This window comes from Doryrhamphus excisus, chromosome 17, assembly GCF_030265055.1.
Source record: "Doryrhamphus excisus isolate RoL2022-K1 chromosome 17, RoL_Dexc_1.0, whole genome shotgun sequence".
NCBI lineage: Eukaryota > Metazoa > Chordata > Actinopteri > Syngnathiformes > Syngnathidae > Doryrhamphus > Doryrhamphus excisus.
The window spans coordinates 1,076,112-1,102,829 of NC_080482.1; the positions used below are offsets into that span (position 1 = coordinate 1,076,112).

The 26,718-nt window shown below is 42.5% G+C and overlaps 1 protein-coding gene across 2 annotated transcripts in view; it reads right to left on the reverse strand.

Annotated features, from left to right (window-relative positions):
* The window catches only part of dnah5 (dynein, axonemal, heavy chain 5), a 63,673-nt gene that overhangs the window by 22,923 nt on the left and 14,032 nt on the right, over positions 1-26,718 (reverse strand). For both annotated transcript variants that reach the window (XM_058052763.1, XM_058052762.1), the window contains 33 exons: positions 26,407-26,570; positions 26,164-26,320; positions 25,482-25,694; positions 24,630-24,854; positions 23,838-24,010; positions 22,883-22,953; positions 22,600-22,707; positions 22,249-22,436; positions 21,840-22,034; positions 20,501-20,635; positions 20,325-20,432; positions 18,305-18,458; positions 18,040-18,186; positions 16,357-16,598; positions 16,105-16,281; positions 15,443-15,647; positions 15,107-15,249; positions 13,710-13,844; positions 13,222-13,344; positions 12,936-13,149; positions 12,586-12,809; positions 12,197-12,395; positions 11,945-12,117; positions 11,655-11,785; positions 9,612-9,765; positions 7,597-7,864; positions 6,943-7,066; positions 6,292-6,399; positions 5,729-5,843; positions 5,298-5,474; positions 3,364-3,567; positions 2,762-2,941; positions 364-501 (listed from right to left, as the gene is read on the reverse strand). In XM_058052763.1, the coding sequence (XP_057908746.1) occupies positions 364-501; positions 2,762-2,941; positions 3,364-3,567; positions 5,298-5,474; positions 5,729-5,843; positions 6,292-6,399; positions 6,943-7,066; positions 7,597-7,864; positions 9,612-9,765; positions 11,655-11,785; positions 11,945-12,117; positions 12,197-12,395; positions 12,586-12,809; positions 12,936-13,149; positions 13,222-13,344; positions 13,710-13,844; positions 15,107-15,249; positions 15,443-15,647; positions 16,105-16,281; positions 16,357-16,598; positions 18,040-18,186; positions 18,305-18,458; positions 20,325-20,432; positions 20,501-20,635; positions 21,840-22,034; positions 22,249-22,436; positions 22,600-22,707; positions 22,883-22,953; positions 23,838-24,010; positions 24,630-24,854; positions 25,482-25,694; positions 26,164-26,320; positions 26,407-26,570 (5,472 nt within the window). The remainder of the gene's footprint in view (positions 1-363; positions 502-2,761; positions 2,942-3,363; positions 3,568-5,297; positions 5,475-5,728; positions 5,844-6,291; positions 6,400-6,942; positions 7,067-7,596; positions 7,865-9,611; positions 9,766-11,654; positions 11,786-11,944; positions 12,118-12,196; positions 12,396-12,585; positions 12,810-12,935; positions 13,150-13,221; positions 13,345-13,709; positions 13,845-15,106; positions 15,250-15,442; positions 15,648-16,104; positions 16,282-16,356; positions 16,599-18,039; positions 18,187-18,304; positions 18,459-20,324; positions 20,433-20,500; positions 20,636-21,839; positions 22,035-22,248; positions 22,437-22,599; positions 22,708-22,882; positions 22,954-23,837; positions 24,011-24,629; positions 24,855-25,481; positions 25,695-26,163; positions 26,321-26,406; positions 26,571-26,718) is intronic.

The window sequence follows — 26,718 nt, forward strand, 5'->3', positions numbered from 1 at the left end:
TCTAAACTAAATGAAGGTGTTGAGTTATGAATTCCAGACGAGTAGGCTATGTCTGTCCCCTTCTTCAAAAAATCATCTACTTAATTGCAAGCAATAAAGATGATTAAACAGTTTAAAAGGAGCAAAATGGCCTTTTTTCAATGACATTGCAGACAATAAACTTGGCTGTCGGATTAAGGATTCCTCCGTCTGGCTTTCCACATGAAATCCAAAGGATATGATTTGTCTTTCTTTAAGGAGTCCTTTATTTTAGGACATCTTTGTACTTTTATGAGAGCTGATGTTTTACTGGTTGGACTGGTCGGGCTTCAATGGCACACCTCCTGCTTGTGGCGGTCCCAGGATACGAAAGAAGCCACTGACCTGTTTTTCCATCATGGCCTTCTCATACTCGCCCTGCACCACATCCAGCTCTGCTTGCTTGGCGTCCAGCTCCGCCTGAGCCTTCTGGAAGTCTGCGTGAGCAATGGCCAAGCGATTCTGCTGCACTGCCAAGTTGGCCTGAGAGAGGAAGTAGCAAAATGACGGGACTCTGTGTTGGCTTTATTCCACGTGAAATGACTAAAAGGGTTATGACCTTTTCTCACAGCGCTGAAAAGTAGGTGGAGGGAGCGAGAAACCACAAATGATAGATGGACTTCTTAAATGAACACATTTGGAGTAGGGATGGAAAATTGTTAATCCACTTTAACTCCATGTAAACACTGTCAGTAGCGTCTGTATCTATGATAAAAAAAAAAACACTGTAAAGCTATTTATAGTGTTACATGTATGAATGCGTATTCATAATTATATGATTAATTAACCAAATGACAGGAATAAGCGGTTGGCTGTGCTAATAAGTGCTGAATGTCGTGGTGTGCCATGAAGGCCACCAGCATGATTCATTCATTCATTCATTCATTCATTTTCTACCGCTTATCCTCAGAAGGGTCGCAGGGGTGCTGGAACCTACCCCAGCTGTCTTCGGGTGAGAGGCGGGGTACACCCTGGACTGGTCGCCAGCCAATCACAGGGCACCACCATTCCAGTGCGGCTCGTCTTTATTTGTAAATGTCAGCTTCTACTGTATGTGTTGGCGGCCATCGTAATCTGCCCGTGTCCTTCAGACGCCAGGGTGCTGGCCTCTGTCAAATCCACACTTGCAGCCATTGAGGTTGTTTGGTTAACCAATCAAATTTCAGAATCACCCCATAAGGCCCACGGTGACATTGGCATGTTTTCGTTCTGATTGGTTAATGTCTGAAAGCCTATTGCTAACACTTGCTATTAACACTCTTTCATGGAAGTCAGTATTGTGTTTCTTTGACTAATCTTGATATTTAACCCACACTAACCAACTAAGAGGCAGTGAAACGGTATCTCTGCGTTCACGTGTTCTCGGTGAAAGCTTAAGAAATAGCGTGCAAAGAGGAAATTAATCTATTACGTCCAATTTTAGAAGTAAAAGAGTAAATCGCGGGTGCAGACGTAAGTTTCTGTGGTTGCAAGTAACTGAGATTTCCAAGAGGAAATGAGAGACAAGCTTGAAAATAAAAAGGGATGATGCGGTGATGGGGGCAGCAAGGCACGAGGAAAAGGAACAGCAGGAGTGTGGGGGGGGGGGGGGTTTAATCCCGCAGAGCTTTGGTTTACATATATTTAGAGAGTACTGTACGTGTTGCTGCGCCAGTCTGATTGCATCCAAGTGGTACGGTCCAAGTGTGTAAGTGTTCATTTAATATTAATCGACATCTGAGAGGAGAGGACTATTCCTGTCCATCTCGCCGCCTGTTTGTTTGGCACGGCGGCCCAGGAAGGGAGGCACCACATGGGCTGGAAATCAGAAAATCAATTTGCTAGGCTGGGTTCCATCCTGGGGGAAAATGTCGGGCTCGTCGTGCAGAGGCAGGAATTTCTCATCGTGTGTTTGCATGACTGAATGTCAAAAGGAGATGGGATTGAGATGCGGGAGGTGGAGGTAAAGCGTCAAGAGGCAACAGCAGGGAGGAGGTGGAATATAACAAGTGGCTGATTAAAACAGAACAGAATTGAAACCATGACATGTAAAATGTAGTTCTATGGACAATTTCACAGGAACGTATGGAACAACCAATAAAGTGCAATAAGCCTCATTTCTTCCTCCTGTACTTCCCTACAATTTCTGACTGGTATTGAGATAGTCCAGACCAAGATCTCAGCCCGGGGAGATCATTTTCTGGGGTCTGCTCTAAAGAGATTAAATGGAAACTTGTACTAAAAAAAGTCTTTATTCTTGCTTTGTGTTTTTGGGCCGCATAATCTGCCAAGCATTGCAGCCAAAACGTTGGGGATATGAATTCATCTTCTCTCATATAAATCCAGACTTAGCAGCAGCCCGTGGCTGTGTTCTCCACTGACGTTTGATTCCCTTTTGTCAGTCAGCAGGACTGCAGGACTGCAGGAAGCAGGCCAAGGATTTTAGCATCCATCTTAGATGTGCTTTTTGTAATATTTGTAATGAACACGGGCCGCACGGTGCACGAGTGGTTAGCACGTTGGCTACAAAGTCAGGAGATGGGACAATCTGGGTCTGAATCTCCACTTGGGCACCTCTGTGTGGAGTTTGGAGTGGAGTGGAGTGTGGCTTTCCTCCGGGTACTCCGCTCCCCTCCCACATGGTTGTTTGTCTATATGTGCCCTGTGATTGGCTGACCAGCCCAGGCTGGGATAGGCTCCAGCATACCCCAGTGAGGATAAGCGTGTAGCGAGCATCACATTTAGTGAAGATAGAGTAGATTACCTTCAAGGGCAAGACCTCCTTGTTGATGGAAAAGAAAGACGCCATGGCTTTAGTCCAGGATGCAAGACCGGCCACGTTGCCGCATACCCTCTTCGCTGTTTCAATGTTGTAGTCCGGCATGTCAAAATAGGGTTGCAGGAGCTCCACCATCTCCTCATTAATGGTGTCCTTGGGGAATTGCTGTAAGGAGAAAATGAAAGCGTTAGAAAGCAGGATACAGGCGGTTTGCTTTAAGTGGGGAAAACGGGAATAAACAGTCCAGGTGGGGGGAAAGAGCAAGTCCGTGATGCTCAGCAGTTGCAGGTCGGATGCACTAATGAGGGGAGAGAATGTGAGCCCTGTGGCGTTGCTCAAGTATGGAAATAATGGAATTATTGGGATAGAATGATGATGCATTATAGTTGCTCCACTACGAAGTCATTAGTATTCTTTATTTACATTTCAATGTAACAGTTGTATTTATAGAAGTATATTTCAGTGAAAACAAACAAAAAAACTGTATAAATGTTTGAAGGAGGGAATCTGGGCCTCCAGATGAAGGTGGGGGTCGGCCACTCTGTACTTATATACAGTAGCGTATACCTGTAGGTATACCAGTATACCTGTAGGCTGCCCAGGAAGTTTCCTGCTGTCATGAGTTTAAGAGACTCCTGCCATGATGGAGTGTTGCAGTTCTTCTCCGGGTCGATCTTTACGGGGTTGACCCGCCTCTGGAAGAGCAGCAGCACGCAGTCCATGATCCTCATGATGAGGTGGGGGGGGCGGCCCAGTGTGCGCACCGTGGCGATGTCCGATGGCTTGATTGTCTGAGTGGACAAAGGATGGAAGAGCTGGAAGTCAATCTGGACATTTTGGGAAGACTCTTTAAGTCACTGGTGTGTGTGTGTGTGAGTGACAGGAAGAAAAGAGAGAAGTCACTTGGCGGTCTCTTGACTGGAATATACGGCCACTTGCTTCTTTCGGTTAAAAATACGTATGTTGTGTTATATTCATGAAGTCAATACCATATTAAAGACTGTCTGGTGTTCTGTTTTTTTCTTTTTTTTTGTCGATTTTAATCAATATGTTTTCACACACTTTACAACTTTATGACTTTATAACACAACAAAAGTTGATTTGTAGCACCGTTGAACAAAAAAACTGGGTTAAAGGCAATTGCAATGCAAATGCAATGTAAATATATGTGTGCTTACACCAGTGCAACATCAAACAGTGTTATGGAAAAATCAATACATGCCAGCTGGACACATCTGCATCAACTTGTTAATAAGATGAACACAGGGAAGGTAGGCTGATTGATGGACTTGATGTCAAAACCACTGATTGCAAACTATAAGACACTTTAAGCACAAGTAAGAACGCTCGTAAACTTGCTGTAAAAGTCATACTGCTTATACATTCTTCACATCAAGAAAAATATGCTGAAACTTTGCCCTGCATCTTGTCTTACTAGTTAGGATGCATCCGCTTTTATGTCCACCACAGCAAGACAATCATTCTAATCACGGACCTGACATTGTAGTTTTGCATGCTACCCAGGAGGCAAGCTTTAATTACAACACGGCTTCTCACCCCAGAGCGCCATGCTGACTGTAGACACCCCCGCTGTCACACAGAAACACTGGGGGGGGGGGGGCTCTGTTTTCAAGAGTTCTCTCTGGATCATTGTTTGTTATTCGGCTTTGTGACCATAAGTCATGTATTATATTTATATTTATTTATTTATTCATGCACGACCAGTCCAGGGTGTACCCCGCCTCTCGCCAAAGACACCCTAGTGAGGATAAATGCTGTAAATGCAATATATTATGTTCGATGTGAAGTATTTCTATAATGCCTCATATTAATCTCAGTGTATAGACTGGTCATATATCTCATCTCGTTTCATATTATCTGCATACTGTATTTGTATATAACTCTGGGTAAAACTGTTGATTTTGTTAATACTTGGGTTGTTTATATTGTTTATTTTTATATATTGTGGATTTTGTACTGCTTAACTGATTCTGTACTCTTGCTGCTGTGCAATGCAAATTTCCCCCCTGAGGGACGAATAAAGGCATATTTTATCTTATCTTATATTATAAGCGGCATCGAAAGAGGATGGATGGACATCCGGTTGCACTACTTCTTCATCTGTATCCGCCTCTCAGCCTCATGCCAATCTGCTTCTCTTAATATGAATATGTAATAATCTGAAACACCACAAGAAAATGAAGGCGATGATATACTGCCATGCATATAAGCCGAAAGAGGTTCCCATGCAGTAAACTGAGGTTTTTTTTCTAAACCTTTGTGACTCCCTCTGGGCAAATTTATTCTGCCACTGAAGTTTGAGTGCAGAATATAAACGGGCTGAAAACGTAGCAACTGATGCAAAGCAGAGAAATATTTTCATGAGCCACTTTGCCAGACTGACAGAAGATATACGACACGTGGAAGGAATTCTGTTTGATTCAGAAGCGAACCCCCGCTCGCGTTTCGCTAAGAAACACAACAAGCTGATATCAAAAAGGTCATCCCATCGTTTGCATACCTGCAGCGCTGCCTCAGCCTCCTCCAGCGCAGGCTTGGCGGCTTCAAGTTTTTCTTCTGCAATGGCCTTGTCCGCTGAGATCCTGTCCACAATCGCCTCAGCCTTGTCCTTCACCTTCTGGACCTCCACCTTCACCCGCGCGGCTGCCTGGGCTTTGACCGTCACCTCTTTCAGCACCTGGGAAAATACCCAAATGTACTGCGATCGATGTACCTCACATGATAGAAGCATTTCCAGAAGACAAAACATAAGGAAAAATATAATGATGTTCAACATTTTTGTACCGCAGCATGACTCATCAATTTTGTTGATCACGTTGCTGTAAAATTGTAACATTTGTGACATACTTTAATGCTCTTTGGAAGACGCTGTTCATAAACCCACACGCCTACACTAACTAATTAACTAACATCACCACGGCTTTAACTCACCATGTCAGCCTTTTCATTGGCCACCTGGAGTTCCTTCTCTTTCACCTCCAGCTCCTTGCTGAGTGCCGCCACTGACTCGGACGCCTCCTTGAGCTTCTGGAGGCCCGTGTTCATCCTGAATACAAGGATTGTGAAACAAATACGGAGTTTACGTTGGGTCTGTCACCACCGTATGGCTCAAAGTTACATTTAGGTTCACCCATCAGATTACAAATATGAAGACATGATCAAATAAAAAAGCAACTGAGATGTTTTACAATAAAACAGTAGCGGCCATTTTGTTCCTGGATAAACTACTTGGATTATGTCTTGCTCCTCCAATCCTTTTCTTTCCATTAGGGCGTCACTTCCCATTTACTAAGCAATGTGGAATTGTAATATCTGGCACACTTTGACAATCAACATGTGAGAAAAGCTGCTCCATGCAGTAATTAAGGCCAGTTAAGGCCAGTATGTGTTACAAAAAGAATCACATAACACATACATGATGTAGATGTACATGTAGATGTTGGCTAAGGAAGCCAATACAAATCTACGGATATTTCATTTTGTTGCGGATTTACCTGTTAGCCAGCGTTTGGACTTCAGACCTTTTTTCCTCATAGATGCTCTTGTAGCCTTGGATGAAGGAAAGGTAGGACTTGGGAGTGACGTGGGTGGAGCGGCGATATCTGCATTCAAGTTGGAATAAATATGTTTTGATGGAACTATGAATGTCCTTTGTGTCCTATTCATAGTATCTAAAGGCGACCTATTGTGCTTTTTCCACTTTTATGACCAATAAATGTTGCTAGATTGTTGTATTCTCGTGTTAAATCGTGCCAAAGTGACCACTTTTCAATTAGCTCTCCGAAGGCTGTATTCATTTACTATCAACTCTCATACCCACAAAATTGGAAAGTGGGGTTTGGCAGAAGTCTGGAAATACGGTACTTAAGGGAGTGGGCTTGGAAGTGTGACCAATCACAGCGCAGTGGGCGTGCTCGGAGGAACTTAAAACAGACTGTTTTGGAAATTCAAAGAAATACCGCTGGAATAGGTGCAGATTCTGGAAGATCTAAATAGTTTTCTGTTCGGGTTATTGTGTATAGCGGCTCTGTAGGATTACACATCCCGATACAAAGGGCTGAAAAATGAGCATAATAGGTCCCCTTTAAGATATATATATATATAGTATGAAGTACGTCGCTGATCAGTATACTGCATGCGTGTACCTCTGGAAGTAATCCACACACTTCTCAGCCACCCCATCCTGGAAGGAGCCCATGCATTGAACGACCTCACTCTTGACTTGGAGTGAGCAGTCGATATCAAACACAGACACAAAGTGTTCTGAAACTGAAGGCGACAAAAACGACAGAAACTGGTGAGAAAAATCATGGACCCACATAATCATCATATTGAGCGGTGAGCTGGACCACCTATGCATTATATCCTGTCAATCATATCGGAAGCTAAGACTGATGGGTTTTTTACCCCATTGGCATTTTAATATCAACACTGGTTTACTGTTTGATTTTAGCTTGCATGATATTCCCAGATTCTAAAAGCTGTGTGCCCGATCAGTTGATAAAGATTCCAGTCTGGGAAGAATTCCTCTTAGTAAGAGACTGGTGGTAACAGTGCACACTGCTGCCTTTCATAGCAGAGGGTATGGGTTCAATTCCCGGGAGGAAGGGCATCTGGCATGAAAGCTAAGACAAAATCACTCATGCGATGATTCACTGTGGTGAACCCAGACAGGGAAAAGCCGACAAGGGAGGGGGGGGATTTGTGTTTAACATTAAAGGTTGTTGGTGGGACAATCCTGTTTTCGGAAGACCTATTTGACACCTGATGTACGGGAAGTATTGAAAACAAACATTTACCTGCAACAAGAGCATCTTTAGGCCAGCGCCTGAACCAGTCCATTGTGCACCCGGATATCAGCGCTGGGAATTTTAACGCCCGGTTGCGAAACTTTTCCCCAACAGGTGAGAAACACAGAATGACGTGAAGGTTGTGTCGTACTCGTGACATAAAGTACTCGTACAGGTTTTCATTGGTCGGCGGCCGCCTCAGGAACTCTCGCTTCATGATCGGGACGAGATCACTGAGAATCTCATCTATTTCGTCCCGGGCAAACAGGTTGGACACCTGAGGATGTCAGAACGTAAGATGCTTAGATTAGCGTGATGCTGTGTTGGGAACAGATGCGGTGGTGTAGTGGTGAATGGCTCGCATGGCAGTCCAGTCCCGCACGTTTAAAGGCAACGAGACGCGTTCATTTGATTGGTTAAGATGACCCTCGTCCGTGTTAAACCATCTCACGCCTTGTCCCCTCCCTCTTTGCCACTTGCACCGGTGGGAGGGATGGAGGCGTGGGTGTGCGACGCTGCGCCAGACTGCACTGCTCACGAGAGCCCTTTGTTTCAACAAAAGTACTTTCAAAACTCTCTGCAGATCAATTAAAACAAAATGTGTATCAAAGCAACAAAGAAATATCAGGTTAAATAATGCTGACTCATTCGTTCATCACTCGTTCATCACTCGTTCATCACTCGTTCATCACTCGTTCATCAGTCCTTTTGCAGGAACATCGTCTAGTTTCAAGTTATTTAAAGATACCAATTATGTCGACACAGCTGAAGAAAGGCAGGCAAGGTTGCCTCATCTCATCCATCACATGGTTGCCATGCTGCATGAGGTACAACAACATGAGGTAGAATACTACGTATGAACCGGCAAAGGTGATTCAATGATCGGTTCCACTGTAGCTCACATAAAGCTTATAATTGCCAGTACAGAATTAATTTGTGCTGAGTGATTAATGGAATCCGTTCGGGGACATTTTGTTCTTGGTTAATTGGCTTTAAGACCGTGCATTAGTTTTACAGTATTAATGGACCTTGGATGGATCGAGTCTGGTTAGAAGCCAATCTGTGGACTGTGATATTTATATATTTGCATGACTGCCAGGACGGTACATTTGACATAATATTGGCAAGTGCAAGTGTGAATACAGTATATACATAATTGCTTGAAAGAAAATTAATTGTTACATGTGTGAAAGTGAAAGTGAAAATGTATTAATGAACAACTGGTAAAAAAGTCTTCAATAATGCAGTCTATACAGGACTGTATCAACTTGGGGGCACGAGTGGGCACCCACATAAGAACATTGTGGAGAGCTTTATACTTCAGCTCCTCATCAAAAGATGCGATGCGAAGAGGAAAGAAGATAACAGTGTTGAACGTGTCACTGGGAATGGGTGAGGCGGGGAAAGGAAAGACGGGTGATGGGAGAAAATTGTGAGAGAACAAAGGCAGGACATGATGATGTGAGGTAAATGGAGGGTAAATTAACCATAACAGAGACGGCGGTTATGAAGTTTAGGTGTGAAGAAGACAGAAAATACAAGAATAAGCCGAGAAAGATCAAGCCGGTGATGAAAGTATAGGAAGCAAAGAGCCGGTAAAGTGCTGAGAAAATGCTTTAGTTGCGTTGGAAAGCCTGAAAAAGACACACATTGCAAGGAGTGGTGATGGACACTGCATCAGACAAATGTGCTAACAGTGGTGCTTGAGCTTGAAGGTCAACTTTGAAGGTACCTGCTGCTGCTTTTACTGCTGCAGGAGAAAATCCATTTGGCACTTGGAGATGAGGAAGCCTGCAAACTCTTGAAGTCTTTTCTAAACTTTGTTTGTATGTTGTAGAAACCGACATTTTATGATGAAAAATCGTTAGGAAATAGTCATGGCCTAATTTTTACTTTTATTTTTTAGGTTTCCCTGCATGATTGTATCTGTCCATCCATCTATCTATCCATCCTCAGCAGCAATGCTCAGCAAAAAATAAGCCCTCTCAACACATTTTGACATTCGTTCCAACAAAGCTCCTCACCTCTCCAGATGACAGAACGTTGTTCATGTATTCAAGGAAGGACTCTTCTTTGATTTCATTGTCAGTGAAGATGAAGCTGATGCCTTTTCCGAGCAGGCCTGCCGTCCGGTACAAACCTTTTAGGTCGTCCATCAAGTTGGTTGAGTTGTAGGACCTAGAAAAGAACGGAACAGTTTTCCATTTTTCCAGACCAAGAATAAAAATGTGCATGCTTGTGTATGTACTGTATATAGAGTGATGCAAATGATGTTGGAGTTGGGCTTGATGCACTAAAAATGTGTGAATATAAATGAGTGTTGCGATGCTTATAAATATGGCTATACCATATTAATGTTTTTTTATTTTTAGAATTATTTATACATAGGATTCTAAAACATAAGTCAGTGTGCCGGATATAATAATATGCATTACATATTCAATTTTCTGCTTGCGTGCCTTTTGCACACCCCTGCATCTACTGGTGTTTGCCTGTGTGGGAATTTCACTGAACTGCAGAAACTAGTGGAAAATATTAACTTAGGAGGGAAGTGATGAGAAAATGAAAAAGGACGAAGAAGGATGGCTGAGGCAAAAAAAAAAGATGTTGGTAAGACACTCATCGTGTAGGAAATGAAAGTCAAATCAGAAAAAAAGCAGGTGCAACTTAAGTGTGTGTGTGTGTGTGTGTGTGTGTGTGTGTGTGTGTGTGCGTGTGTGAAATGAAAGCAGCAGAGGAGAATGAAAAAGGAACAAGCAGAGGAGAAGAGAGGATTTGGAGACAAGCGATTGTCATCCCAGTTGTCTCTGTGGGGGCCATAAGGAGCAACACGAGGATCCCTCATTAATGCCAAGTAGCCACACTCAAGTCTGCAAGGAAAATCTGAAAGGAAATCCGACTGAGACCAATGCTCATGGGGACAGGGGAAGAAGAAGCAAAAAGTAGGCAGAAGTGGCACAGAACACAATAAGGCAAGACACAAAAAGGCGAGACAAATGAATCAGTTGGGGGGTGGGGGGGCGGGTTCCACTCAAACTGCAATGAAAAGGAAACGTCTCACAGGCGACAATGAAATTGTTCCACAGAGGAAGTTCAGTTGATGCTGGAATGAGGCCTGGAAGACTTTCAGCAAATGCATCAGTTGGCTTCAGTTTCACTTGGGGGGGGGGGGGGGGGTCTCTACCGCAGCTCTGGATGATGTTTGATGTGTTGTCACAATAAACAAACAAAAGTACTTTTGTATTCCAGACACTAAAAGGTTCAGCATATACATACTATAGCATATACATCCTATGTGTGGATGGCAAAAGCTGGTTTTAGCCTGTACCGACAGATGATGTCATTTCCAACATCACACATAATGTGTGTAATGGCAAATTAATTTAAGTAATATTTAATTAAGATGTACAATAGCAGATGACCTTTCACATGTTTTAAGAGTAAACACTCCCTTACTTTTGCTTTAAATTGACGAATGGTGCAATTACAGGCTTGAAGGACGGCTATGATGCTCCTGACAGGCGTCAATGATGGCACGCTTCTGAAAATTGCCTCACAGTCCATGACTGCAGTGCCCCCATTACTTTGGCATCCACGTAAATATGTTTTGGTGTTGACTGAGATCGTTTTTTGACACTGGAGATGTTGTTGAAAATATGTGTTGACATAGCCTAACATAGATTTTGATTTGTGACCAATATTTGAGAGACATAGGCCTTTTGCGTGCGTAGAAAACGTTTTAGATCTTGGAATTCAGGTCGGTTAGAGCAGAGGCCGTCATTTTAGGAGGTATGGATTTGATATCATGATATTCTAGGCTACAAGAGGTATTTATAAAATAAAGGGTAATCATCCACTTGTTACTTTAATGGGCGTAAATAATTCCTTCAGATGGGAACTAAAGAAACCTACTGTACAGAAAAACATTTCATAAAAATTAGAATGATGTCCTTGATGTGAGGAACCAAAATATCAAAAACCTCTAATGTAAATGTTATGTGTAACTTGTTAGATTGTGTCAGTGTACCTTGTATATTTGTGTGTATTTGTGTGTGTGTGAGTACTACCGTGTGAGCGTGATCTGGAAAATCTCATAACCAGCGATGAATGACGCCAGCCTTGTCAAGCTCTGTTTGCCTGATCCTCCAACTCCGACCAACAGGGCATTACCTCCGGGTGTCCGGATTATCCTCGACACCTAAAGCGTACACATTCACATTATGGTACAGAACATGTTTTTTTGGTATCATCTCAGATGGATTTTATTCTCAAAGTGACTATTAAATGGTTAGGCTTAACAATAAATGATTGGACGTGTGGGTCATTGGTGTGTTGTTAAGTGTGAGACCCACATTACCTTGACTAAATGTATCATGGCATCCTGAAAGAAGACCATGTCCATGCCAGCCCCCCTGACACTCTCATTGTAAAGACACAGGAACATGTTCAGTCGACCCTTTAGGCTCTCAAATGACTCAATGGGTTCGTACACTTTAGGCAAGTCCACATCAGAATCTTCTGGCTCCTCCCCTATAATGGAAACATTTTGTATTAGAACTCATTTTGTATAATAACTCCATATTATTACTCCAAAGTACTATGTGACTACCAGTTGTTTCAGGTGTGTCTCGCAGGAAGTCGACAAAGTATCTGTCCACGCCAAGGTCTACTATGTTCCTATGGTCTTCTCCAAGTGTGTCCCCCACCAGTTTTGCCAAAGCCTGGTCGAACCAATCCACTTCCTCAGGCATGATAAATCGGTCAGCTATCACCCGTTTGCACTCGTGCTTCCATAATGCCAAAAGCACCTGAAAAATGGATTATTCTGCTATGTGAGGGGAAACAAATGACTGGCGGAAGGAATAACAGTGTGTGTGAATTCCATGAAGCAAAGTCACGGAGTGACATGACATAAATATTCCATTCTGCTTCACTTGTATTGTTGCGTTTGGCGGTAAACTGATTTTCTTACACCAACTTACACCATCAATCCCTCACCTGTGTGGAGTTGACCACCTCGGCGCTGGTATTTAGCATGCCTTGCCACACCCTGGACAGATCCCTGAGGTTGAAGATGTAATGGAACTTGGCCGGAGTCGGAAGCATCTTAACCTTGGTTAGCTGCCAAAGATGGCGAGTCATGGACACCAGAAAGGTCACGGCGCTTCGAACCTCATCAACAAAACAGCGGCGTGCACAGAAGTAGCCTTCACCAATTACACCTGGATAAACATATCGAGGTGACCATCACATGTGACGTCTCATAGAGATGAGGTGATGATGTTCATCCATCACTACCATCACCACGCCAACAGGCTTTAAATCGTACTGGGGCTTTTTGTTCTCACCAAAGATCTTGTCAATGGAGGAGTTAGAAGGTAGGGTACAGTTAAAGATGGCAAACTGTCTTTTCAGCCTTTGGGGAATGTCGTTACGACCTCCTCCTGGATGGATCATCGCTGCCAGGAACTGTACGTCTATGATACCGGTGAACTCGCCTGGCTTTTCTAGATTGAAGAATCCATTCTGTTCCATCAGTTGTCGGACAATCTCATTTGTCACCTGAGGCCAAAATGATAAGCATTGTGATGCGTTCAGTGGGATAATGTTACTGTTTTTGGCTTTTTTTCAAACCTGATCTCCCCACTCGTTGATGACAGGCATGTTAATATCATCAATGAAGATTGACATTTTTTTCCCAGCTGGGGGTCCGTAGGTGCTGCCCATCCTCTTATCCACATAACTCTCAACAGTTCTCTAAAAAGAAAAAGCTGAATTTCGAGACATATTTCGGAGGAAACAAGACAACAAGAAATGAGGCAGACAAAAAGCCAGAGAGCAAATTCTCCCGAGATACGCTCTGGGACATAATCCACCATGACAGCCTGATCAATATGCTGCTAAACCATGTACAAAGACGCGGGTCCCACCTCCAGCCTGCACATCGTTAATCAGGCTGCACGCTGATCAATATGACTGAGCATTCTCATCCGTGACGGACGAACCATCTTAAATCTAACTTGTTCATTTTAAGGCCATAGACTGGTTGAGCCTGAAGCATTACGACTAAGACACTGGTTTCCAGCAGAATATCCGAGAGAAGATGGATGCTTGGACTTCACCTGGAACATGAGTGGTGTGGTGGCAGAGGAAAAATTAAGACTTTTGCCCATGTGGGTCTCAGCATGAAGCTTTGACATGTAACCCTTAATCATGACTGTTTTGGCTGTTCCTTGCTCTCCAATCAGCAAAACGGCCTGAAAAACAAGAAGTGTGGGGTTATTTTTTCTTTCACAGCAAAACTTAACTACAGCTTCAATTTATCAGGATAATAAAGGCAGAATATATTTCATGAGGTTCTCCCGACAGTCTTTAGAACAAACTAACTGGAACTAACTAGGCAGGCCCTTCTAGCGTCGTTAATGACACTAATTCAAGCATGCTAGACCCTTAATGAATTCCATGTAGTGGTATATTTAATGGACTTTTATGGAAAATATTGACCATTATTATATTATATTATTATTATATAATATTGAACCATTTCAGGTCTTTTAGCAGAGCAGAAACCAGCCAAGTGTGTCCATGATGGGTCTCGTCTGCAGGTTATAAAGTTTTTAACTTTAGAGAAGAAATGAAAGGGACTCTTAAGAATAAAGGTGTGTGGGATTATGGACTCCATACTTCATTGACTCCATTAAGGTCCAATTTCACTTCAGTCTATCAGTCTATAGTAACATGCAGTATATTATGGACAAAAGTATTGAGACACACCTTATGAAAGGTCAGTCAGGTTTGGGTCAGACCCTCAATTTTGAAATCTTCCTTCCAATTTTCTCTTGTACTCCAGTGCACGAAGTAAGGTCAATAAAAGCATGCTTGGCTGAGTTTGGTACGAAAGATGGCGTTCCGTCCTTACACTGAGAGGAAGGACAGCATCACCTATGTTCTTTTTAGTTACGATTTAAGATTTCTGTCTAGTATGACTCCCAAGGCAGTGAGGCGCACTCATCTGGTGACAGCGTGTGAAAGTGAAAGTGACATCCTAATAGGCACAGTGGAGACATCGACATCGGGTGCATGCTCGGTCCAAGCTGCTTAAATGTGGCGACCATCATAAATGATACAGAACATGAATATGTGAAGGGATCCTACGAAAGGGACAGTGATAACAGCATAAGTAGTGCAGTGGCTGATTATTGACATTTCCTCCTCCCAATAAGCCTGTCTCTCACTCTTTGTAATACACCCCCCCCCCCCCACACGCGTCTTCTTGATGATTGTTTTATCGAATTCCTGTCTTGTGTGTAAAGTACTATGTACCAATTTTCGTGAAAATGTTTTTTGAACGATTTGTTCAAGAATATATGGTTCTTTGAAAAAAAACAACACAAAGCAGCTTCCTGTTTAACATGAAAAGGCAGAATTACATTTAAAACATTTTCCCCAAAATTGTCCCTTATTACCCCGTTTTACGATAAATATTGTATAAAGTATATTGTCGTCTTTGTTAAATCACCTTTCCCTGCTGGGCGATGGTTTGTATCAGGAAGTCTGTTCGAACATTGTCCACGTTGGGTACCAAGATGGAGCTGTACTCCGGCGTTATTTCCAAAGGGTAAATATATTCCTCCACTCTCGTGCTCCAGTGGACCCATTGACCTGGTAGGAAATGAATGCACATACATTGGAGCCCCACAGAAAATCAATGGATTTTGTGAAAAGAAAGTGTCCTCAAACAGAGGGAATATCTCCTTATCTCAATATGTAACTTGGAAAATATGACAAGCAAAAACCTGACAGGAACAATGCTGCCAGTTGGTCTCATCTCATCAGCCTTTGTTTTATCACCTACCATCTGCGGTGACGTGGTAGTCGAACATGGTGTCCTCGCTGTCCGGACAGATGTCTGGTAAGTTTAGGTGGATAGCGCCATTTCCTCTCAGCCACATCTCCATTTTCTTTCGATTATCCAGTTCAAGAACAGCTCCTGCGCTCCACATCAGAGCAAAGACATAAAGACGCTCCAAGTGCTCTCGTGATAAGTCGCCAGACTGTTCCTGTGAAGTAATCATGACACCATGTGTAGATTGTTAATGACGGTATAATTGCATTGTGACTCCAGATTGCCTACTTTAGCATTCGATGCTAGTGGTTGACCAGCCAACATTAGCACAAATGTTCTTATGTTCATGGTTAGTTTACCGCGTTGGGGGAAGACCTGTAACATCCCAACCAAAGCAGGCAGCCAAACGCACCACTTCCCCTCCAGTCTTCGAGCTCATCCAATCATTAGTCAGAACTCGCCAGGATTCATTCAGGGTCTCACAGAAACATTTGGGTGTTAAAAAATACTTGAGCATTGCAAAGGAAGCCACAGCAAATAGGCTGAAGAGCCACATCTGGGGTGCCGTGGGTTGCTGACCCTTGGGCTAAGAAAAATACTGTCCGGCTAAGCCTCCACAAAAGGACCAGGTACCAAACGTACCGCCCACCAGAGAGAAATCTCCATTTTACCTTGGGTGGAATGAGTCCCTGCAGCATGTTGATGCACTGCATGATGACAAAGGCCTCAAGCAGGTCCATCTTAAACTCCAGGGACTGTACACAGAAGCGGTACAGTTCAGGAAAGGAAGCGGAGAAGAGGCCTCTCAGCACCACTGCCTCCTGGGGGGAACGTTTCTTCAACCAACCCTGGACATAACGTAACATCCAACACGATAGTCCAACAATTCAAACAAACAAAATCTGCGTATTCCCTCGACTTACCTCCAAAATGGGGCTCCAGTTGAGCACAGAAGAGCTCATGAAAACCATGCCATTACGTGAGACGGTGGCTGGAGAGGCATTGTCAATGTTATGTGGTTCAAACACCACCTTGCAGTTGGGAGCCATGGGAATACGATCTCCGTTTGCCAAGGTCAGCGTTTTGTTGTCGTCCAGGACTGAATTAAGGTTCTCTATCCAGATCGCATCAACCGGTCCATCCAGGACAATCCAAATGTGCTCTCCTGATGGAACACAAAATATTTGCTTTGATGAATGCAATGCATCAATCGATTCAATATGGTGAATACTTTTTGTGCTTAGAAATTGACGGCAACGCACTTGTCATTTCAGAGGCTAAGTTTGTAAACACACCCAAAAAGTCTCAGGAGCTGTAGTCGCTATGCAAGCGTGACCGGCAGTCATCTTGTGTGGTGAGCAGCACGCCACACATAAAAAGGCCACGCATAAAAGCCGAGACATATGCTGTAAATTCACACAACTGTATGCATGCATCTTTAATGATCACCACGGGAAGATAAAACAACTTTTGGTGTGATGATGAGCTATGAGTACGAGGACGTCTCTGGGTGCTTCGACGTCTCAGCAACATAACATTACCCCTCTCCGTAAAGTTCCCCTTGATTAACAAGGACCCCAATGAATCATGGGAGGAATCGGTTCCAAGCTCTCCGGGGAACTCTTTCATGTTTCCTTCCTAAGTAGAAGAGATGTGCTTGTGAAGTCATGGTCTCTTTGCTCCCATGAAAACAACCGCTAACTACTTATCTTCCTGTGCAACACAAGTCAGTCATATATGAAGGTATCATATATGATATCTGATACACACATAGCATGAAACCATTTGAATGTGGGGTGACAATAAGGAAAAGATCATTTAATTCCCTCCCTTCTCTAAATTAACAATAATTTGGTAAATATGGTAAATACTGGCAGACCGATTTAATAACCGATTTAAGAAGTACCAGTGGTATCTGAATCATGATGCCATTCCATAAACTGGTCTCTGGTACTTTCCATCCAGGTTATTGTTTTTGATGTCCAAATATTTACACTTATTCTGAACAGCACCTGCCACTTTATATTTATATTGTTATTCCTTGTTTTATTTTTTATTCTTTTCCTTATCCTTATTTTTACTTTCTACAAAATGCACCGTGGATTTGCATTGCAATACAATGACAATAAAGACGATTCTGATTCTGATTAGATTAGCGTCACCCAAACCGACTCTAGTATTCCTTAAAAAATGCTCAAAGATGACACTCAAAGCAAACAAATAGAGAAATCTGAGTGGGAATTGTCAAAATACTTTAAGTAGTTTGTACTCGTTATTTTGTCTGTCAATTATGTCACCAAAATGTTGCCCAGTATAAATGGGACACCATCCATCATCAAGACGTCTCCAGTGATGTAACATGTAGGGGTTCTTTGCATGGCAAAGCAGAGTAAGATATAATCATAATAAATATTAAGATGGGCTGCTGTGTTTCGCTGGCAGGCTCATAAATAAAAACAAAACAAAAGATTGTTTTGATTTAAATTGTATTATTTTTGTATTGCACAATTCCATACAATATTTCCATGATAGGCTGGAACAGTATTTTGCCAATGAAATGTGTATTCATAATTTTATCAATGTGCTAGAGTAACAGATTTCCTGACCTTTCTTTGCCTTCAGAGTTTTCCTCCAAAGTGTTGAGAAGACGCCATCGGTCCAGTCGTTTGTCGCCACATCCAGTCGACCAAACATCTGAGGTGCAGTGATGGCTTTTGGGTTCATTCGCATCTCTCTGTGAGGCTGACCACACTCTGACAGAGGAAGCGGAGACCATATTTTCATATGTTAGTTTCAAATCAAACACCTTCAAATAGAAGCTACTCATAGTTGACCACAAGTGCATATTTCAGAAACAAGTTCGATTTCCACCTGTCATGGCTTTCATCAGCGTGTGGATACAAGTCGTCTTTCCTGCACCGCTGGGCCCCAGCGCCATCATGCCATGTCGGACCCTCTGAGTCTCAAATAACTGGATGATCTTCAGTTTCCAGGGAGGGTGGCAGATCAGACCTGCATCTTCAACCTGAATGACAACAGTGATTGGAACATTCATTTCCTGGCTAAACTGTCAAATAATGAAGTGGTTGGAGCTCCGTCTAGAGGATGGCGAGTCTGGAAAAATGGTACTGCATTTACGGTAAATGTTGTCCAGCCTTTCATTGTCTACCTTTTGTGTGTGTATACCCTTACTTGTGTTAATAACATGTAGTGGGGGGAGCAACATTTTGTAATAGAAGTGTGATTAAATGAACTGGATGCTTGTTAGCTTCCATTGCCAATGAACAATGACAATTAAAAAGAGAGACGGTTCCGGACCTGAATCTAATCTAATAATTACAACAGCCGTTTTAATTGAAAATGTTGTTTCAAATCAGAGGAGACTGTCAACGTCAAGCGAGCAGGAGGGTTTGGAGAGGAAGCTGCGAGCTCTGTGTTAAAAATAGACATTTTGATGGGTGCATCAATTACTCATGTATTTTCGCCATTCTCTGGTTGGCGTGGAATGGAACTCCTGCAAAAACTGGGGCTCTACTGTATACGATTAAAACACACAGGAGCGCAGTCATTTATGGCATTTCTCCTCCATATTAACTCTTCTGAAACAATACCTTTTTACAAAACATGTCCTGTGCTCAAATGTTGACATATTCATCCTTTTTTACATCTTTGTCACTGAAACTAGTCTATCCCTCTTGGAACTGCCCATGGAATACGTTGCTGTGGTGCATTTTGTTGTTGTTGTTGTAGAATTTTTGCGTACTACGCCCGCTTGTTGTATGATTTTGATGGAACACTTAATAGAAGGAGTAAACCTATTCACATTTGCAAAAGACGGCGTTCGCCGTGTGTGCCACATTTCCAGGACAGTTGTTTTCACACTGTACCTCAGATAAAGGGAAGAGGGTGCCTCTAAAATAAAATAACTGCTCAAAATTACAATAATTGTTCCCTTTTTTCTTTTTTTCTCATTATGATGTTATTCATATGAAATTAGCGCATGTGAAATTATATTTTTAAAATGTGCTGCTGGCCATGAAAAAACAACTGTGGGTTGCTAATGGGCCCCCAGTCCACACTTTGGACACCCCTGTTCTACTATCTTTCCTAGATCACCTCGTACTTCGGTACGTGACAAAAAATTAAAAAATTAAAAAAAAATAATAATAATAATAAATTAAACTATATTAGGAAAGCAGGAAGTGAACAAATGTAACAGTTACTGATTGTAAACTGATTTTACAAATGTCCCCACTGAGGGACGAATAAAGGTATATCTTAATCTTGTAAAAGTACCAGATGGAGGGGTAGGATTTAATAAGCTTTGCTTCTTCCTACTCCTTTTGGACATGTGGAACTGGGAACTGATTATGGGATGCACTCAATTGTAATCTGATGCATGTTCAAATGAAATTAAACCATTACCATTACCATGTTATGTTTATGCGTATCAGACACTCATTAACTGCAGAGGCAGCTCCAGCTTGTGAAACTGACAAAGTGCCAGCCAACAGTGCTTATTCTGTAAATGTTGGAAAATTAATGTTTGGATACACACCACTACACAACATCAGTCAGTGCTGTTATTGTGTTATTGTTGCCATTATTTCCTTTTCTTAGTTTCATGGCTGTTTTGAAGAGTCTGGTTGTTGGAAAATATTCTCAGCATGGCGCTACAGTCAACATGGTGGCGGTTCAGAAAACTCTCTGGGGGGCGTTTGATAGTGACAACTTCAATTCGCTCATACCTTATAGTTTACCGTCAGATGACAAATATGTTTTATTCAGTGACTTATTTTCTTTTTGCTTTTTTCCGACATGTTTTTGGTGTCATGAGCATTTTGACAGTGAATGAAAACACAAAAGATTCTTGATTTCAACTGGTTCAAACCTGTTTGTCAATGGCGGCCTCGAGTTCAGGGTAGCCTGCTTTATCAAGGTGGATGCCTGGGAAGAGGTCTTCTATCAAGCTCAAGAAGAGTGGCTCATCTTCATCGATCTATCAAAGTACAGCTCGGTTGAAGAGACACACAAGGAGGATGAATCTGTTTTGTATCTGAGACTCACCAGTTTCGAGAGGTTCATGTCTCTCAGAACCCTCATGACGATGGTGGACTCGGTGTCGCTGGGGTTGGCTCGTTTGGCAGCTCCCAGGGTTCGCAGCACTGACAGGATGTTCCGTAAACCAAAGTCATAGTGAACCTGGATAAGTCAAGAAGGTCAATTTAACAGTTCCTTACACCCTACAGTACTTTCTTACTCTTCTATGCCTTGTTCTTCCCATGAGATTGGATAACAAATACGAGAAAATGGTTTCAATAAGCAGGTTATCTGCTTTCCATAATCCTATGTAAACCACAAAACAGAAATAAAGTCATTTAATTTAGTCGATCCAAAGGTATTCTTCATAAAACAAGGAAATACTGGCTGAAATAAGCTTGAAATTACTGCAGTAGTAGATACCAAGAAAGGCCTGATTGACACAGTGGTGTGAAAAAGTATTTGTGTTTTAGATCATCAAAACTTTTTAAATGAAACTTTTTATCCCCTGTGTGAAAAGGGCAAATAACTAATAGCTGAGATTAACTGCAATCTATAATTCTGGAAAAGGTTATAAAGCCATCTTAAAGCTTTGGGACTCCAGCACACCACAGTGAGAGCCATTATCCACACTGAAAGTTGGTGAACCTTCCCAGGGGGGCGCCAAGACTGCTGCAACGACTCATCCAAGAGCTTACATAGGACCCCACAACTACATCCAAAGACCTGCAGGCCTCACTTGCCTCAGTTAGGGACAGTGTACATGACTCCACCAAAAAAGACACTTGGCCAAAACAGCCTCCGTGGTAGAGCTCCAAAACGAAAACCACAGTTGAAATAAAAGACTAATAAGGATTGTCCCGATTTTGCCAGAAAACATCTTGATGATCCCCAAGACTTTGGGAAAATACTCTATGAGCTCAGAAGACAAAAGTTGAACTTTTTGGAGGGTGTGTGTCCCATTACATCTGCTGTTCATCCTGTTCAGAGTCACCGGTGAACTGAGACCTCTTTCAGGTTACTTGGACCTGGACCGGTTGCCAGTCAATCCCAAGACCAACAACCATTCACACTCATATCAACATCTCTGGGCGAGATTGCTACATGACCGCTGAGAAAGGCCCAAGACGTGATTCAATCTCAGAGCCACTTTGCTGCGAGGCAGACATTCTAGCCACGCCTCCATGAAAATAATTAGCACCTTATAATTGCAATGTAAGGTTAAAGGTGTGGAGCTCATTAGCAATCAGTCTTCATTATTCACAGCCGCTCTTGAAATCTTAGCCCTTGTGTAATATCATGAAACATGTCAAAGGCCAAATCTAATTGCAGGAGATTTCCCATCCCAGGCCTCTCGGGCGTTTACCTGCTTGGAAAGTTGCTCTTCACAGAGCTTGTAGAGAGTGAAGAACTTGCGAGCCAGCTCCATGTTGTCTATGAAGCCACAGCTGGCTAGCTTGACTCTGATGATGATTTGACGGTCAGGAACCATCATCGCCACGGAGCGAAAGTTGATCTTCAAGTTCTCTGGAAGTTCTTGTCGTCCTGCATAGCCCGGATTCTGATGATACGGGTAAGAAAAAGGTACTGTACATAAGTTCAAGTCACAGCAACTACTCTTATTTTCATACAACATTCAAGTCAACAACAATAATGGAAATATCGATGGAAAATTTGGACTTGTGCTGGTATACAGTTTTTCCCATCTAAAAGGGACCCCATGTATAGCAGGTCTATCGGGTGTTATTAACATAAAAGTAAACGTGGACACTGACCATTGTTAGAAAGATGCCAAATTCCGGATTCATCTCCACGTTTTCTCCATCAGTAAAGACAAAATTTTTCCGTCGTTCTTTCTTACAGGTGAGCACGATTGAAATCTGCTGTGCTGCCACTGACAGGACGGGAAGGTCAATGCGGTTGAATTCGTCAAAGCAGCCCCACGAACCAGACTGAGCCAGACCTGCAAGGCAGACAAAAGCCATTCATGGGTTACGTTGAAATGAATTGGGGAGACAAGTTAACATCATCGGTTGCCTATGGCGCCCATGCACTAGTTTGCGTTTGCGTGGATTTTGAGGGTCCACCGTGCTAGCAAACACACCCCTAATTCCATTGACTCTTACCCTTGAATATTCTTCCCAGACCTCTGAAGTCCATCTGGTCAGAACAGTTAAAGACCACCACGTACTTTCCTAGACAGCGACCCATGTCTTTAGTGGTCTCTGTTTTACCTAAAACCAAAGAACATCAAAATCATGAATTTGTATTATCATATCAGATATGATCCATAAGATCTGCACAACTGAGGTCATTGTTCTTCTATTAATTCCATCAACCAGCTGACTTTGGGAGAGAGAGACTTTGGTCACATCACAGGTACATATACTCATATTCACCCTGTCTTACCTGTTCCTGCAGGACCTGCAGGGGCCCCACCCATACTCATACAGAGAGCCTGGGCAAGGGTGATGTAGCACCTGGCATGGAGATGAAGACACAGAAACCATATATTAACAATTGCAATTTTGCTTTCTTGAATAGAACATTCCATTCCGTCCATGTGATGTCATGTCGAATGGAAAATTAGCGGTTAGCATCATCACAGAACAGACTAACCTTGGTCTCTTTGGGGAAATCTAGGTTTTTACTGCAAGACTAGTCTCTCAGATTACACAACTCATTTGTACGTCCTTTAGAACAAATCTGGGGGAAAAACCCATCACTGTCCTTTCTGTTTTCCCACTTCTGAGTTTTCTGTTTTTCAACCTCAGGCACTGAGTGAGGGGGGTGAAGGACAGATAGTAGTACAGAGTGGAGAAAATGATGACAACAAATCCAATTTTTCTAGCACAGAAAGAAGTCTGAGGAAATAAAATCTCTTTTGGCATCCGAGGGCAAGAGGCCAGCTGCTACAAGTAGCTCCCTCCCTGCCTGTGTCACTTCTCATTGCCGTCCGCTCGTCTGCTCGTTCCTCATCTTTTGGATTTTCCTCCTGTGTGGATGCCTGGCAGGGCATGAATCCCTGTCACGCACACTGCCTGACCGCGCCGTAAATGAGGTACGGTCACATCAAGGTGTGACGGGCTGCTTGGTGATAGACATGAAGTCCCATTTTCTGATTTGCATCTATCTCCAGATTGACCTGAACCTTGTGTTACACAAATGGTGGCCTGCTTTTTTAATGCCATAAACATTCGATGCTTTAACTGTGTGGACACTTTTCATACAAATTGGGCTATGATGATGATTAATTTTATTTTGAATCCCACTTTGGATCAAAATGATGGAATTCATAACTGGCTGATCAAATCAAGTGATACTGTATATTTTTTGAAAATTGACATTTCAAATGTGACTTCACCTGTCAGTCAATGGTGTGATGACAAGCCGTTCGGTGCAGCCCAAAAATTCATTCTGGTAGACGAAGCCCACGTCTGTGATGCTGATGATCATTTTGTCCGTGTCCTCGTTGAAGTAGAAACGACATTGCTTCAACCACTCAAAGTCTCCAGGGCTTTTGACGTGCAGTCGGCACTGGATGACGACAGTGGCAGAGGACGACGGAGTAAGGATGGTGAGAAACGGGAAGGGAGAGGTGAAAAACGCGGGTCGGAAGGGTCGCTTAGGTTTTGGTACCGAGGCTAGGTATTGGTGGACATGATACTAACATTGACAAAATGGGATGAAGGTGAGATGAAAGAGAGGAGGTTAGAAGCCAAAATGACTTTAAGGAGACGGCAAAGAGAGGGTGAAAAACAAGGAGATAATTAAAATGACTTAATGGATTACAGTGAACAGCGGCAGCAGTCGAGGGATGATTATTAGGATGAGTCGGGAAAAACAACAGTCAAAGAAGACCGAACTGAAGAGAACTAACAAGGATGAGAAAAGAAGTAAAAAATGAGTAAAGTACATAATGCACTTCCTGTTAAACTCAGTAATTAATGTGCCCATTAGGCAGCTTTTCATTACATCTAAAAAGAATGAGTTTTTATAAGATACTCTTTGTAGTACACTGTACAGTACACTGACAGCCGTCACCTTTGTACAGAGCGTGTTTGAACATAAACACCAAAGACTCTTATTGGATATAATCCCCGGCTAAAATGGGATTATATTGTGTCCTGCTTACATTTTCCAATTTCCTACTCACCAGGTCATCAAATATGTCCCTCTGGTGTACATGGATAGTGATGAGAGTTTCATATTTGGTTCGTTCCACAGCACTCAGGTCCCTCGTGGTCATGTCAATCAGAGTGTTGAGCAGGTCTAAGAAGATTTGGTTGGTTTTTGCCATAATTCGACGATCATGTCGGGCATTAGACAGGGCCTCCTCGGAGTCCCTGGTCCATATCATCTGGATACCCAGCAGGCCCACCTAAATGAAACGCCAACATGTGATGGTCAAGTTCAGTTTTTTTTTTTGTTTTTACTATTTTATTAGTAGCTGAATGGAATGGATGAAGACTGAAATTATTTTTAACACCGAAATTGACATTTAAACCATCTGGTCACACAAACAGTAATTAAAGAACTACAAAAATACGGACACACAGTATTTTTTTTCCACATCTGGTTCATGAGTGAGGTGATATGGCCATGAAAATGTTACATTCATTTATGCATGTGTAGGTACCATATTTGATGGCTGTTGGTGTTGATGATGCATGAATTGAGACTTTGTTTACAGGAATATAATAACAAGCAATTTACTTTTAACTTCTGTATTCTCCTTTTCAAATATTCTGCTCATCTATAATTCAGGATCTGCAGTGATGTGAAGTGTTAATGTTTTGCTTCGTTGGTTAGTTAGATGTTTCATCATTTATCCAACAATGTCTTGCTCTAAAGTTTTGTAGAAGGTAGGCTCTATTTCTTGTCTAAGAGTTGATCATAAGTCTTCAGAGATATATAACATCTTCAGGTTTTTTTGCAATCATATAATATATTAGAATAAAAATGACAAGAATGAATGCATTCAAATATACGTTTTGGTTCAACCTACCTGAGCAGGAAAGGAGTTGACAAAGTCAATAAGCTGGAAGCCAGAATCCTGGATGGCCAGGACAGCCATTCGGATGATCATGTGCAAAGACCTCTGGGATTCCTTCAGCAGGGCGTTGAGCCAAACCTCAACATTCCCTTCTGCTGTGACTGGGTGATCCAACTCCATTTTTTCACCCTCCCGGGATGACACGGCCAGGATGCGGTCGTACATCTGCAGGCGTTTGATTGATGAATTCTTTGTAATCGGGTCATTCCCTTGACATTTCTTGTTCAAGGGTGTACTAGGTGACATCAGTCAAACTAACCACCGTATTGACCTGAATATAAGACAATCCTGAATATAAGACGATCACTGCTTTTTGGAACCAATGTTTTTTAGGCAAAAAGAAGACCATATTAACCAATTTGATGATACTGATTTATTGATCGCCATTATCTTAAAGTGACCTCTTAGCTTGCCTCATGACTTGCCCAGTCACGGGTGTGTGTGGGTGATAGGAGGAAAAGCTCTGACTCGTTAGGGCAGAAACTGTTTGGCACCGCCTGTTGATTTCCACGTCTAAATCTGTAGACCCTGAATGTAAGACCACTCATCTTTTTCAGTCTTTTGTTTAGGGAAAAAAAACATCATCTTAAATTCGGGTCAACGTTATATTTCGAGGAGCGCTACCAAATTGTACCTTGTCATGGAATTGGACGGATTTAATGTTGTCAAAGACATTGAGAAGGTGGGCTTGTATGGTGTGGGAGTCCGATGCCTGGCCCAAGATCTCCAGCAGGGCAGGGTCAGAAACAAAGAAAAATCGAGGAAACAGCAGACGCTTCTTCTCCAAATAGCTGTCAGCACAAATGAATCATACAATATAAACATGTGCATATTTAATATCCCGATATTGTTTGAAAGTTGTGAATGTTGTTCTTACCCGGTTAAAGATTTCTGGCAGATCTCCAGTTGCTCAAGAAGGTGAGGAAGCAATTGCCCCATTGTCTCATCGCCAACACATGACTGGATCACGTTGGGCATATCATGGGCTCGTGTCATGATCTTCACCCAGGATTTGTCAATGTTGGAGAAACGCTTTGCTTCCTAAACGTTGAAGAAATCATTTTAATCATCGTTCAATGAAAAGAAGGTTTTTCATACCGTGTGGATTCAATGTGACTTTCAATTATGGGACTTCTAATATGCTTGTCATTGCGAGCATATTGGAGTTCTACATGCAGGTTCAAGGTTT